General features: G+C 41.2%; 1 protein-coding gene across 1 annotated transcript in view; it reads right to left on the bottom strand.

The window, feature by feature from the left end:
- Positions 1–9877, bottom strand: part of LEMD3 (LEM domain containing 3) — a 65028-nt gene extending 55151 nt beyond the window's left edge. Inside the window, exon 1 of the mRNA XM_090273563.1 lies at positions 8264–9877. Coding sequence (XP_090129689.1) covers positions 8264–9830 — 1567 coding nt within the window. The 5' untranslated portion in view covers positions 9831–9877. The remainder of the gene's footprint in view (positions 1–8263) is intronic.
- Positions 9878–15568: the final 5691 nt, after the last annotated feature.

Raw genomic sequence — 15568 nt, 5'->3', positions numbered from 1 at the left:
GAAATAGTATCATACGTTTTATAGTTTTATGTATTCGGCAGCAGCCGTCCGTCTCGAGAGACGATGGTGTAGCTTCTTAAGAGTCTATCTGCACCGCCGAGAATGGCTGTGCAGTCCGACTCGGGAGTGACACGGTATCTGTCTCCTCCCGCGTTGAATCGACATCTTGCGATGACGCTGGAGTGTCCTCTCCAGTGAAGCTGAAGCTACAGAGCCTGGGCAGGGTGATATGGAGGGTCTGCTGTTGCCCATGCAGCAGACGCCCCCTCTCTTCGCAGCTGAAGGGTCCAAGGGAAAGACGGAGTCAATACAGCTTGGCTTCAGGTGCACCGCAGGAGTTGCCGGTGTTGACTACAACATCAAACCGCCTTAGGGACTCCGGCTCCGGATTTTCTGTCGGGGTTTACTCCCTTAGCCTTTCCCCTGAAGAGGTATGCCGCAAGGCAGCGGAGGTTTTTTGGAGTCAGAGTTTTCCTTCTCTGATGTGCCCTGACTGGAAGATCGAACCAGCGACACTTAGCTCGCAGGCCGACGCTCAATCCACTGAGCCAAACCAGCCAAGGGCCAAGTTTTATGTATTATATAATTTATATTATATCAGATTGGCCCCCTCATAGCTCAACACAATCTAAAACCTTAAGTAAGGAAAAATAGTTCCATATGAACCCCTAATTGTTGAGAGTATAAATTTGTACCTTTCTTGTCCTAAAGCTGATAGGCTTCATAGATTATTTCTGGCACATCTAGGATTTCATGCATTAATCTGCTTCACCCATCCAAAGCTTTCATAATTTTCTTGATAATAATAATAGAGAGCATATACAAAGTCCTTACGTACTTATACATATTAAAAGGCAATCTAGTAGAGTGGTTAAGAGCAACTATCTGAATCCAAATACTGCCTCTACACTTACTAGCTACAGGACCATGGACAAGTTATTTCTCTGTGTCTCAGTTTCTATATCTACAAAACAGGATACATAGCTGTCTCATGAAGATGAAGTAACAATTCTAGTTACCTGACACATGGTGCTACACAGGGTTAGCTTTTACTATTATTATGTGTCACAGGCTGAGCCAAGTACTTTACATACATTAATTCTCACTTAACTCTGTTTCACAGATGAGGATATTGAGGTTTACAGTGGTTCAGCAATTTGCCTTTAATAAAAATGATAGCAGATAGAAGGGCCAATCACCTTTAAGTCCTGATAGCTATGCCAATGTTTCCTCAAACTAGGCTCGATGGATATTCTCAAGGGGAATTCACAAGTGTTCACTCTGATGACTTTTATTTTAAATTACTCCAGAGAGAATTTTCAAATGAAAATTTTCATAGAGTAGATTTTAATTTTTTAGATCATCAAACTGGGGTATTCAATAGTGGAATATTTTTTCCTTGCAAAGTAGTCACCTTTGAGAAACTTCAAATGTAACATTCAGCTCTTCAAGAATGAGAGCAAAAACTATTTTTCAACCTCTTTATGCCTATTTCATTATAGATACCAAATGTCGGGCCTTTTGGCTAGTCTAATTACTTGAAGAAGTTAAAATAAATGTTTAAAAATACTATGGCACCCTTTTGTAATGCTGAGGTATCTATTCCTTTAGTAAGCAGTTCTAGTACTCACAATGAGCACCAGTCTCTCTTTAATCCAATTATGTCATTACAATAGTCTACAGGGTATTTGAACAATTAAAAAAATAAACCCCAAATAATCCATTTTCTCTATACTCGTCGGCAGCCGTCCGTCTCGAGAGACGATGATGTAGCTTCTTAAGAGTCTATCTGCACCGCCGAGAATGGCTGTGCAGTCCGACTCGGGAGTGACACGGTATCTGTCTCCTCCCGTGTTGAATCGACATCTTGCGATGACGCTTGAGTGTCCTCTCCAGTGAAGCTGAAGCTACAGAGCCTGGGCAGGGTGATATGGAGGGTCTGCTGTTGCCCATGCAGCAGACCCCCCCTCTCTTCGCAGCTGAAGGGTCCAAGGGAAAGACGGAGTCAATACAGCTTGGCTTCAGGTGCGCCGCAGGAGTTGCCGGTGTTGACTGCAACGTCAAACCGCCTTAGGGACTCCGGCTCCGGATTTTCTGTCGGGGTTTACTCCCTTAGCCTTTCCCCTGAAGAGGTATGCCGCAAGGCAGCGGAGGTTTTTTGGAGTCAGAGTTTTCCTTCTCTGATGTGCCCTGACTGGAAGATCGAACCAGCGACACTTAGCTCGCAGGCCGACGCTCAATCCACTGAGCCAAACCAGCCAGGGACTTTCTCTATACTACCTTTCCCCAAACAAAATCCCTTTTCAGCATGTCTAATTCTTGTCAATGGTATCAAGTCTATCGACCATCCAGGCTTAGGACCACAGAATAATCCTTCATTTTCTGTATCCAAACAGTCACCAAGTATATTTCTTTCTTAAATGGATTCTCTCACTCACAGACCCTACTCCATCCCTGTAGTTATCAATCTTCTTGAGGTTTTCATCACTCCACGTCTGCCTTTAGTGCCAATCACTCCATTCGTTCTCTCCAATCCTATTACTCCTTTACGTATACCACCACCAGTTTATCCTTCTTAAAATAAATAAGTAAATAATAATAATAATAATAATAATTTAACCAAACTAGTCCTCTAGTTTAAAACCTCCATGGGTTCCCATTGCTCAACCTACAGAGTAAAATCCAAATTTGGAATCAGGGCTTTTGATCATCTGACACTGATCCAACTCATAGCGAACATTCCCCATTTATAAGTGTGACATTTATCACGTATCTTGTATGTTTCTTATTTTCTATGACTATTACTAAAGAAGTGGAGGCTTCTGTAGGAATGAGATTGTTTTTTGTATCCTTCCCACTACTGAGTATTGAGTTAGATACTGAGCAGTTAACCAATTACTGAGTTAGATAATGAGTTAATCAATACACGTATATTGGGTACCTGATAGGTGATGATTTATTCAACAAATATTTACTGAGTAATAAATTTGTGCCAAGGATACATGTGACTTCCATTTACTAAGTGATTCCTATATGCCAGACAACACTAAAACGTTACATACATTATCTCACATAATGCTTAAAGCCATCTGGAGGCTAGTATTATCGTCTTCATTTTTAATATGAGCAACTGAGTATCTAGTAAAGTCACAGAGCAGATAAAAGAGAAATAAAATTCAAACTCAGAAATAAGTGAAAAGCCCGTGCCCTTTACCAGTGTATTCAATTCCTCCTATAGAAATATTACCTCAAGGACACAGAGGACATACACAATTATAATACACTGTAATAAATGCTATGAATGATGTATAAGATCTTAGCAGAGAATGATGGGCTACACTCTAGGGTAAAGAGGACAGAGAGAGAAGATATATATAGGTGACACTTTTTACAAATAAATAGCAATTAATAGAGGGGGAGAAACAATCCCAAAAAAGGGAATAACATGTACAAAGGCATAAGGGTACAAAATTTCTTGACATATTCAGTGAACAAAATTCCTTGATGTATAGTGTTTCAGAAAGTTTGTTTCCCAGAAAGTGTGATAAGAGGGATTGATAGGAAACGAAATGAGAAAAAGCAGGCATAGTCAGATCATTAATAGTTTAGCCAAGAAATTTAGATTTCATCCAATAAGGGAAAACCATTGAGTAACTTAAAAGCAAGAGAGTGAATTATTGCAGTTATGTTTTAGAAATACTGTTCTGGCACAGAAAACCAGACTGAAAGAGCTACAACCTAGAAGAAGGAACAGCTGTTAGAAGACTACTTGAAACAGTTCAGGCAAGAACCTAGAGCAGTGGTGACCAAGAGAAACAGGTAAGATTCAAAACATATATAGGAGGTGGAACTACAGGGCTCAGTAACCAATTAGATTGAAGTATGAGGTTTGGGAGGAAGATGAAGGAAAGGAAGAAATCCAGGCAAATCAAGATTTCTTAGCTTGAGTACTAGAGCGGGGAATAAAGGGGGGAAACAAGGTGAAAGTAAAGAAAGCTGATGAACACAGATGGTTTTGATACTTCTGGTATATTCAAAAGTTATTGTCTAATAAGTAAACAGGTAAGTCTAGAACTCAGGAGAGAAATATCTAATGTGAAAATATAAAATTGGAAGGCACAAATCAGGAGAATGGATAAAACTGCCTAGGAAAACCGTACAAAAGAACAGAGCCAAAAATAAGTAATCCAAAATAAATAAATAAATAAGTAATCCAGAGACCACCATATTTAGAACACAGACAGACAGGAGTAAACAAAAGTGAGGAAGGAGTGGTGATATAGAAGTTTGGAGAGTTTCATGAAGAATGAAGTTCTCAATGTATTAAAGGTATCAGAGATGAAAATAATAATGAAGTCTTTCTCGGATTAGGTAATTGAGTAACTGGTGACTACAGGCAGAGGAACGCATGGTAAAAAAAAAGCTAAACTAGAGCGGGGTTTTGTGTGAACGGCAGAGGAGGAAAGAGATACATACTAATCTTGGCTACAGGAGAACAGAGGGATGAAGATTTTCAGGATAGCAGAGATTTTTTAGCATTTTTATAGGTTGAGAGAGGAACTAGTGGAGGAGATTTTTAAATTGTTTTTGTACTTAATATATGGAAAGTTATCTACTTCTGACTTCATGATATGCCATGCCCCAGCCACACTGGCCATTCTATTCTGATGCTTCAACATGCCAACCTTGTTTTTGCCTCAGGGTCTTTACACCTGCTGTTATTTCTGCCTAAAATTCTCTTCTCCCTGTGACTGGCTAGTTCCTTCAAGCCATTCAGATCTCAGTTCTCTTTAGAGAGGCCTGCCCCAACTGTTTGTAATATTGCATTCCCCTCCAGCTCAGTCCCTAAAGTTACTATGATTACTTTGTGTTAGCAACTATCACCATCTGAAATTTTTATTTATTTGTCCAGCTTCCCTCCTAGAATAAACTCCATGAGAAGAGAGATTTCATCTGTCTTGTTAAACACATATCTCTGCTGCTTAAAATACTGCTTGGCACATAGTAGGCATTGTGTTGTTGGATGAAAATGTACACACATGTGAATATATAAATGTATGCATTACCTGGAAAACATTAAGAAAGTTCTGAAAAGGTTATTATTTGAACTTATATCGAGGTAATTATGAGACTAAGAGAGGTATACAATACCCATTCATTTGTTGCTTCAAAGATCTCTATCCACATTTTCTACAAAAATCATGTCTTGTGATTTAAAACCAGTACCTAAATAATGATCATATGAGCCTAAGATAGTAAATTCTGCCTATTTTCTTTTGATGGATTGTCATGATCTGTAGACTGATAGTTGAGTTTTTTGGTAGGGCAGTTCAAAGTTAGAATCTTAAAACTTAGAACTGAAAAAAGCTTAGAGATAATCTAATCCAACCCCACAGTTTTACAGATGAGGAAGCAGAAACTCATGGTAACTTAATTAATAAAACTAGGCATTGATGAAAACTTTTCAAAGACCAAGAGATTAAGAACTACTTAAACGCTAATCTATTACATGTTATAAATAATTTAAATAACTAATAAAAGCTTACTAAAGCTTACTCTCACATATAACCTACAATCTTCTAGTGAATAATTACACAAGGTAAAACTATCCCCTTAAGCACAGTATTTGACCAATGAACCCTATGGTTAAGCATCAGTTAACCATTATAACATGACAAAGGATCAGAATACATAAATATAGGGAGTGAAAATTATTCACCGTTGGTCATGCAGACTAACTGAACTAGCAGGCACGGTTTTCAACCAGGGTACACAAGAAGTCAAGAACATGATACATTAAGGATTCATTAAACTTTGATTCAAATTTCTGTATCAATGTCTACAATGTGTATTTAATGGAATAAAAATTAAATGTTGAATAGATAAGAAATACACTAAATGTCATTTACAGAAATGACTTTAACTATTTCTTTACATTTATACTGTAGTTTACCAGGAATACAATTTTTTCCTAAGCTTTTAAGTAATACTAATTTATGTTTGTTTAACAAATGATCTCATTTGACCCTCACATCAACCCTCTAAACAGCAGAAATCATTACTCCTGTTTAATACATTTGAAATGAAGTTTAAAGGTTAAGGAACTTGACTATGGTCATTTTGAGAAGTCCTTATACCCAGATCTTCTACCTCTTAGCCCCAGTTCTTTCCATCCCTCAGGCTATCTCACATTTACTAGTATTAAAAGGTAAAACACCTTAATTTCCTTCCTTCCACACTGGTGGAGGTGAAGAAGGTACAAAAACCCTAGTAGGCCTATCCCTTTCTATTCCATTTGAAATTGTGGTAAATTAGTCATTTTTCTTAACAGTGAGGAGAAAGATGTGACAGTCATCTTAATTAAGAACTGTGCTCATCAGCAATTGTTTGAAACCCTACCAAATATTCAATTGTTTTCTTAATCCACACAAAATTAAGGTATCCTCTTATTTAGAAAGCTCTCTACAAACAATACTCAAAGTAGTGTTAAGAATATATGCTTTATAGCTGGAAAAAAGAAAAAAGAAACAAAACCTTAGCCCTATCATTCACTAGCTGTTCAACTGTGGGTACATTTCTTAACTTCCTTGAGTGTCACTCTCCTCATCTATAAAAGGATAAACACCATCTGCTTCTGTGAGTTGTTAGGAAGATTCAATGAGTTACTAGGTGTAAAGCACTTACTAGCTCTTAGAAAAGGTCCAGGTCATAAGAGTTGGTGTTGTTAGAGAAAAAAGCAGATGAAGATATGTACTGCTGATAGGTAACGTCATTTAACTTATGTGAATTTTACTACTTTAACTCCCAGGGTGACCTTAATTCTTTTTTCTCACAAGAATCTGGGGCAGGACAAAATATAACACACTTGCTCCCAGGGTACCAATTAAAGTGAGTGCTATATTTCAGTCCTCTTCTAAACCCTCTATTTAAGCAATATAGTAATATTGAATAGCAATAATCTATCATTTGACTATCTTAGAATTGGCTGTACCCAAATCCAACTTACACTGTTTTCACTTCTACTCTTATCTAAGTCTAACTGCATCGCTCACTATTTTGAAACAAATCTAATAATACTAAGCCAATTTTAGAAATACAAGTCATGATACAGTGAATTCACGTTGAGTGAAAAGGGTAGGAAGTTTCAGGGGGAGTGAGGAGAGTTAACATTGAGAAATTACGTATTCAACAGTCTATCAGGCACTAAGTTTACTTTCTTTTAATCTTCAAGTCATCATTCTAATCAATATTAGCATCATTTTACAGATTAAAAAGGAGAAGCTCAAACTCTTGCTCACTCCCCCTGGCTTAAAGGGCTTCAACCACTCTAACCTCCAGACGACCCTTGCTCAACTCAAGGCCTTTCCTCTTAAATTTCTGCCCAGAATGTTTTCCTGCATCCCTGCAATGGTGCCTCCTTCTCCTGCTCCAGGTCTTGCCTTAAACAGTACCCACTCTTCCCAACCCTAAAGTAGCATATACCAATTAATTACTCCACCCTTACTTCCTTCATAAACACAAAATGATCTGTATTCATCTTCTCGTGTTGAAGGACAGGAATCATTTGACTTTTCACTACTGTATCCTGAGTGCTCAGCATAGAGATGATGCTAGCTTAATGAATGAATGCACACACCTCTCTATAGTCATCTAACAAGTAAATGGCAGGGCCTGGAAACCAGTCCAGGTACCACTACTTTTTTCACTAGTGAGAAGAGAGACTTTGGGCTGGGAAATCAACTTAGAAGTGTGCCTTCCTACCTTATATATTCATTCACTTTTTAAAAATGACAGAACTACCTACACATATACTTAACACTACAAAATAACTGCAATTTCAAGAGATCCTACACTGCCTTTCAAAATCACAACTCAAGTCAAAAAAAGCACTGCATTAACGATGCCCTTGAGCAATCAAAATACCTCAATACTGTTCAGTAATTGGCACCTGTACCTACAGTCACAAATAAATGCATTTTGCTAACACGCTTGTGATGGTTTGTTCTTTTTTCTATTATTTATCTTGGACTTCCCAACATGTCATACTCAAAAATGTTTTAATCGGCCCTGGAATTTTCATTCTGATCATGGTTAAGTGTTTTTCCTTAAAGATCAATGACACATCTGCACTCCATCTGTTGCCTTCACTACTAAACCATGTTTTTGCAGACAGAAGTCACCTCAGGTAAAACGCCCAGATCCATCAGAGCAGATCACTAACAACATTCCCTTTGTTGCCTCGCCCTCCGGGGTTAGTACTTACTGCTGAGGGATCCATCTTCCGATACGCCCGTCCCTCTCATTCCTAGGTAAGTCAGTCCCAGGATTAGGAAAAATAAGCAGGCAGCAGTTAAGAGAAACATGGACAAGTAGTGGGCACTGAAACCCCCGGTTGGGGACACCTCCTCCCGTTTAAATTGCTGGAGAAGTTCCTCTTCGGGTTCAGAAAGCTTCGGTTTGTGGTACGTGTTTTTCAGGTAGGTATGATTGGAGCCCGTGTGATTGGAGTGATTGATCCTGAGTGAACCAGCGCCGGCCGCCGCCGCCGTCGCAGTGGGCGGGAGGCTGTTGGAAAAAATCCTGGGGGGGTCCCCGCTGAAGGCCCCACCGCCGATATGATTATTGGTTTTCAGAAGGGAGCCTGTGGACGAATCCAAGGTCGCGTCCACGTCCGTCAGTGGCAGGGGCCGCAGAGGGGCCAGTTTCTTCGCGTTAACACGGAATCTGGGAATGGGGCTGGAGTCCAGCGGCTCACACCCGGCTGCCAGCTCCGCCGCCGCCGCCTCCTCGAGGTTTCGACTCCTGTCTAGACTCCCCGTGGCCGCTGCCCTGTCATTCATCGCGATTCCTCCCCCTCCCTGCGCTAAGGGCTCCAGCCCGCCGCCGGCGGACCTCGAAGACGGCGGAGGGAGAGGCTTGCTATGGCTCCGTCTGGGCCGATGCCGGGCAAGGGAATCCTCCTTGAATACCTGTCTGCCGGAGGCCACGTCGACGTCCTCCTCGTCCTCCGAGTCCGAGTAGTTTTCCCTGCAGCTGTAGGAGAGAAGCCGGCTGCCATTCACGGTCCGGCTGGACCACAGCGGCTCCTCGGCCTCCGGGTCCCTCTCCTCCCGCTCTTCGCCCTCCTCTTCCTCGCCCTCCGCAGCTCCATCTCTCCCCGACGGGGTCTGCAGCTCGGGGGCCGCCGGCCTCCTGGCCCCCCACCACGAGTGGGGCTTCCTTCGCTCGGCCAAGGTGCTGTTAGTCACCTCGCTGGCGGTCAGGGGCGCCGACGGCGGTTTGAGCCCGCGGTACTGGAGCGAAGCCCGGTCTTTCCTGCCGCCGCCGCCGCCGGCCTGGTCCCGCGGACTGGCCTCCACGTCCGACTCGTCCGAGCTGAAGCCCAGGAGCACTTTGCTACCAGCCGCGGGGGCGGACGAGGCGCCCCCAGGCCCTCCCAAGGGGCTCTCCGCGCCGGAGGCCGAGATTCGGCCCAGGCCCCCAGGAGTCCGAAAGTGGGGGAGATCTCCCGAGACCGGCCGGACCCCAATGCCGACGGCCGCCGAAGCCGGTCCCGCAGCGGCTACCCTGGCGGCTGCCGTGTTATTGTTATTACTGTTCCGCGTCTTGTTGCCGCGGCCCCCAGACCGGTGCTGCTGCTGTTGCTGCTGCTGCTGTTGCTGCTGTTGCTCTTCCTCTCGAAGCTTCTTCAGCTTCTTGAGGTAGACCGGGCGGGTGCTTTCCGTCACTGGACCAGGAGACAGGCCATAACGGCGGAGCTGAGAGAAAAGCTCCTCATCCGAGAGCTGCTGAGGCGCCGAAGCTGCTGCCGCCGCCGCCGCCGCCGCCATTTTCTCTCCAGGGTGTTTTACAAGCTCCGCGCTACCGGAAGTGACGTGCCGCCCTAGACCCTGAACTAGACCGGGCTGCGTCGCCCTCCCAGCGCCACGGAAGCCTTGGCCAATAGGAGGCGCGGGAGGAGCTCACCTGAGCGGGAAAGGGCCACCTGAGCGCCGCGGGACTCCCGCGGCAGAGAGTTTTTCTTCGCTCTCACCTTAGATTGCCAGCACACTCTCCCCCTTCTTCTCTTCGCCTTGTCCCTGTCGTTCTCTGCCCTGCCCTTCCTAATGACTTTCCGGGGAACTGCCTCTTAAACCACACACCTTGACCTCCTCTTCCCAGGCTACCGTCACCAGGCAGTCATAACTGAAATAAAATCTCCACCTTGAAGTTCATAACGTTAGTGTACATCCAGATTGCTTCTACCGAGGGAAGCCTAGCAAAGCTGAAAAAGAAATAGTGAGAATCGATTGGTGATTTCCCTGCCTGACTCCAAATTCTCTTTTCATTTTGTCTTTTCACTTGAATTACAAATAAAAAATAAAATAAATACAATTTTGTTACCCTCGCTGCTCTTTTTGATAAGCCTCTGCCTCCATTCTAGGGTGAAAATGCAGAATAGGTCAGTCACAATACAATTTTCTTCAAGAGTAAGGGCTAGTCATTCTTTAGTTGGTTGTAAGGTATTATGTTTTCCGCCTTTTAAAAAATCTAATGACCTCAATAAGTCATCATTTTGGTAATTGAGAGAGCCTATCAGTTGCTTCATACTATGACAAGAAGACATAGCAACGCCATCCTACATATTTCTTAGCACCTTTCCAACCTATAGGTGTTTATATAATTATTATTAATGATTAGTCTTTTGCATTTGTTTTTTTAATTATGTATTTTTAAAGTCTTACAATAAAAAATTGTAAGACAGTTCTTGGGACTGTAAGCTCCACGAGCAGAGGACCCTTGGTTTTATAATTCTCAGTTCAGCCTTGTACTTAGAAGTTAAATAAATACTTGTTGAAATAATTAATGAATTGCAAAGCTAAGATAATATGAGATTAATGTTTTGATATGGGAATAGTGGCAGATGAGAAGAAATCTTCACACAAAGTAAAAAAAAAAAAAAAAAAAAAACAACCAATTAAGACCTAGATGTCCAACCCCCTCATTTACAAAATAATAAATGAATCCCAAAGAGGTAAAATTAGCCCAATTTGGTAAAGGTTGCTTCCCTCTTTCTCAAACTTTGACAGAGCTAACACTTCTTGAGTACTTAAACCTTAATAACTATACAGCAGCACCTAGCATAATATCTGGCACACGGTAGTAATTTTTGGTCAAATTATTTTACCCCATTGCATTACACACATCTGTACAGAAAAATGTTAGGTAAAAACTTGGGTACTAGCTTTTCAATATTCTGAATCAAACAGCAGAATAATATTCAGTAATCTAAACTTCTGACTACTCTTAGCAAAAGCTTGCCATCTCCTAAAAAAACAAAAACAAACCAAAAATCTTTAATGTCAAGGGCCACTTCCTTGTTCTTTACCAGGAGATTTTAAAATTTTACAATGCTCCTGAATCTATGACTGTTAAGCACTTCTAAGGTGTTCAGCACAGTAAATTCTAGGCACCATGATGATTATGACCCAGAATGTATTACCATAATCATCTGGGTGGGAATCAAATTATAACAAACTTACTAGACCTGTGTCTCAGAGTATTTGGATGGTTAAGCTGTGAGCTTTGGTGTTAAAGAAAACTGGATACATACCCAGCTCTGTCTCTAACTTTTTTATTCTTAGTTCAACATTTCTCCCATACCCTACTGGCTCTTCAGATAGGAATCATAGAAGTCTGTTGGTACAGCCTTTGATTTTCATGAATCTTAAAATATACTTACTTCTATAAGAATTGTAAGACCATTTATATTTCTGCCTGTGGCTTTGGGCAAGTTATTTAATCTTTCTGAGACTTAATTCTGTATGAACAAAAGAGGAATGATAAACCTTCCTCAGAAGTCTATTCTAAGTATTAAATAAGAGTATGTCTGCATAATGCTTAGCGCCATGCCTAACACACAATGTGCATTCAATAACTATTAGCCAACAATGTGAACCCAAGCATTGTATGTGTGTTTGGTAGCATGGTTCCCGAGAACCCCATGCAACAGCAATTAAAGAAAATGTCACTGTACTGACAGAAATAAAAATGGTGAAACTTTGCCCAAATAAATAAATGATCAGACTTAAAAGTTAGTGAAGATGAAGGGCTTTGCAAACCATAGTTCTTCATCATTTTAACCCTTGGGGACAGCAAAGTTTAGAATGAACTAGAAAGTAAATGTCTTGAATCTCCAAGTTATATGACAAATCATAGAGGCTCTGGGAACCTCAGTTTATTCTTTTCTAAAATGTTGATATTGCCTACCCTTTTTGACACACGATTAGTATTTAATAAGTATTTGTTGAGAATAATGAATGAATACCATTTGTGAAAATGCTGTTCAAATATGTCATTTATAAGTTATATATTATAGCCAGATACTAATAACAATGAAAAGTACAATTGATATGAACTTTACAATTTACAACGAGCTTTTATATACATGGTCTCATTTAGTCCACAAGAAATCTTACCTCTGAAGATCTTGAGGGCATGATTTATTGTACAGAACTATATGGGGTTATAATTACCCTTTGTTTGGACATTTGAGCAGACATGACTCTTTCTCTGGAGAACATTCACTGTCTCAGCATCATCCCTACTCACTTACAACATTCTTCTCATTTACCAATGGATCTCAATCCTGCTTCCAGATTGACTAAATTTAGAGCACAAGGTTCTAAATGGAGGATCTGCAATCAAATATTGGTAGGGAATGCAATCTCAAGCTTACTCCTGCTTCCAAAATTTGACTAAAGGAAACACCTATGATGGATTCCAGAAAAAATTTCCAATCCATCTCTCCCTCTAGATGTTTTCCATTTTATCTTTGCCTTAAGCTGGCTCATCAGAGACCAATGTCATGTGGGCCACATTACTAACACCACACTCACCCTGATTCCCAGTAAAATATCATTCCCCATGTTGCCCTTTATAGTCATGACACCAGCTTACATTGAAGGACCTTCTAAAGAATGTTATGAAACCTGACAATGTGTTCAAATAAAGATATTGCTGAGGGTTTATTTCCCCAAAACTGTTCTTTCTGGTCTCAGTGTTGGAAATAATTGTACTTTTCCAAAGAACTCATTTGTTTTTGTTTTTGTTTTTGTTTTATTTTGGTTTTGCTTTGTTTACTTTTTAATGGAGGTGAAATTCACAGAACATAAAATTAACCTTTTTAAAGTGTACAATCAGTGGTATTTAGTACATTTACAATGTTTATAATGATCACCTCTTTCTATTTTCAAAACATTTTTTATTTAATCTTTATCATTTTTCCATTACTATTTAGTCCCTGTAAATACCCTCCACCCAGCCATCACTACACTTTGTCCATGTCCCTCAGTAGTTTTTGTGCTCAATTCCTCCACCCCTTAAGCACCACACCCCCACCAGCTAGCTATAATCTGCTCTCCATCTATGAGTCTGTCTCTGTTTTCCTTGTTAGTTCAGTCTGTTCATTAGATTCCACATATGAGTGAAATCATATGGTATTTGTCTTTCTCTGACTGGCAAAACATTTTTAATCCCTTCCATAGTACACCCTATACCCATTAAGCAGTCATTCCCTGTTTCTCCCTCCCTCCAGCCCCTGGAAACCAATAATCTGTTTTTGTCTCTATGAATTTAACCACTCTGGATATTTTGTTTAAATGGAATCATATAGACTTCCAGCCACCATGGAGGCTTAGACGGACACGCTCGGTCTCCCTCTACAACTAGAGAGGAATACAACTACCTCAAAACAAAAGATAACTAGAAATTCCAGAAAATAAAACTACACAGAAGCCCAATGTATGAAGTTATAAACCAGCGGTGCTCCTGAACAGGTAGGAGGGGCAAAATCAGGCGGTGCTGTTTGCGGCGGTAGCAGCAGGGACAGCGGTAGTGGGAGCAATCTTGGCTGCAGTCGAGCCCAAGCAGCTCCCGACCCCAACACTGGGAAAGGCAGCCCCCGCCATTGCCTCGGACGGTGAGGCCCAGAGGGCGGGAGGACGGGTCCTGATCTCCCAGCAGAGAATAACAGCAGGAATCCATCTTGGGCTCCTGCCCCCACACAAAGCGCCACAGGGCCTCGAAAAAGGTTGCGGATCACCACCGGTCGCGGGGTAGTGACGAGTACATGGGGCTCCTCCCCCTACAGCCTACCCAGAAAGCAAAGCAAAACACAAATCTGTCAAAATGAGGCAGACAACTATAGAAATCCCGGTGACACAGCTCACCAGGCAGCAGATGAAGAATCTGACAGACGAACAAATAAGAAACCTTTCAGAGGCTCAATTCAGAGCTATAGTTATTAGGTGGCTTACAGAATTAACAAAAGATTTGGAACAAGACCGGGAAAGATTGAAAGCCACTCATACTGAAAAGAACAAAAACACATATGAGACAAGTGGTGAGGAAATAAAATCCAGAGATCAAATTAACAAACCAGAACATAGGGAAGGAACAAACAGTCAACCAGTGCGAAAGAGGAAACAGAAAGCAAGGAAAGTGAGGAGAGGATCAGAAACCTCTGGAACAGCTATAAGAGATCCAACATATGGATTATAGGATTGCCAGAGGGCGAAGAAGAAGAACTAGAAATTGAAAAATTATGTGAAAAAGTAATGAAGCAGAACTTCCCGAACTTGCAGAAGGAAATAGATTTACAGGTCCAGGAAGCACAGAGAGTTCCAGAAAAACTGGACCCAGGGAGAACCACTCCAAGACACATTATAATCAAATTGTCAAAAATTAAAGATAAAGAGAGAATCTTAAAAGCAGCAAGAGAGAAGAAAAGAATCATGTATAAAGAGGTCCCAATTAGACTACCAGCTGACTTCTCAAGGGAGACCCTGCAGGCAAGAAGAGACTGGCAAGAAATATTCAAAGTAATGAAAATCCAAAACTTACAGCCACAAATACTCTATCCAGCAAAACTGTCATTCAGAATAGAAGGGCAGAGAAAGTACTTCCAGGACAAAGTAAAACTGAAGGAGTTCATTAGATCCAAACCACTGTTATATGAGATGTTAAAGTGACTGGTTTAGAAAAAGGAGGATCAAAACTATGAACATTAAAATGAAAACTGCATGACAATAACCAAAAACAGAAGCTAGGGAATTGAAACAAAGGCAAACTAAGTAGGCAACGAGAGTGGAAAAAGAACTATAGGTATGGGGAACATACTGGGGGGAGGTCAGTGGGGGGGAAGGGGGAGAGGTAGGGAGATAGTACAGGAATTAAGAAGCATAGTAGGAGGGAATGGAATAGACAGGAAAAGGTTGAGAAGAACTATATGCACAACCAATGGACATGGACTAAAAGTGGGGGACAACTGGAGGGAGGGGGGCCACTGGGTGGAGGGGAGCAGAGGGAAGGGAAATTTGGACAACTGTAACAGTATAATCAATAAAACATATTAAAAAATAGATGGAATCATAATATGTGACCTTTTGTATCTGACTCCCTTCACTAAGCACGTTTTCAAGGTTCATCCATGTTGTAGCATGTGTCAGCACTTATTTCTCTTTATGGCTGAAAAATATTTCATTGTATACACTACATTTTGTTTATTCATTCATCCATCAGTAGATAC

This window comes from Furipterus horrens, unplaced genomic scaffold, assembly GCF_987537825.1.
Source record: "Furipterus horrens unplaced genomic scaffold, mFurHor1.1.pri manual_scaffold_4, whole genome shotgun sequence".
NCBI classification, from domain to species: Eukaryota; Metazoa; Chordata; class Mammalia; order Chiroptera; family Furipteridae; genus Furipterus; species Furipterus horrens.
Note: the sequence above shows the minus strand (reverse complement) of the source record. Positions and strands in the feature narration are given on the sequence as shown.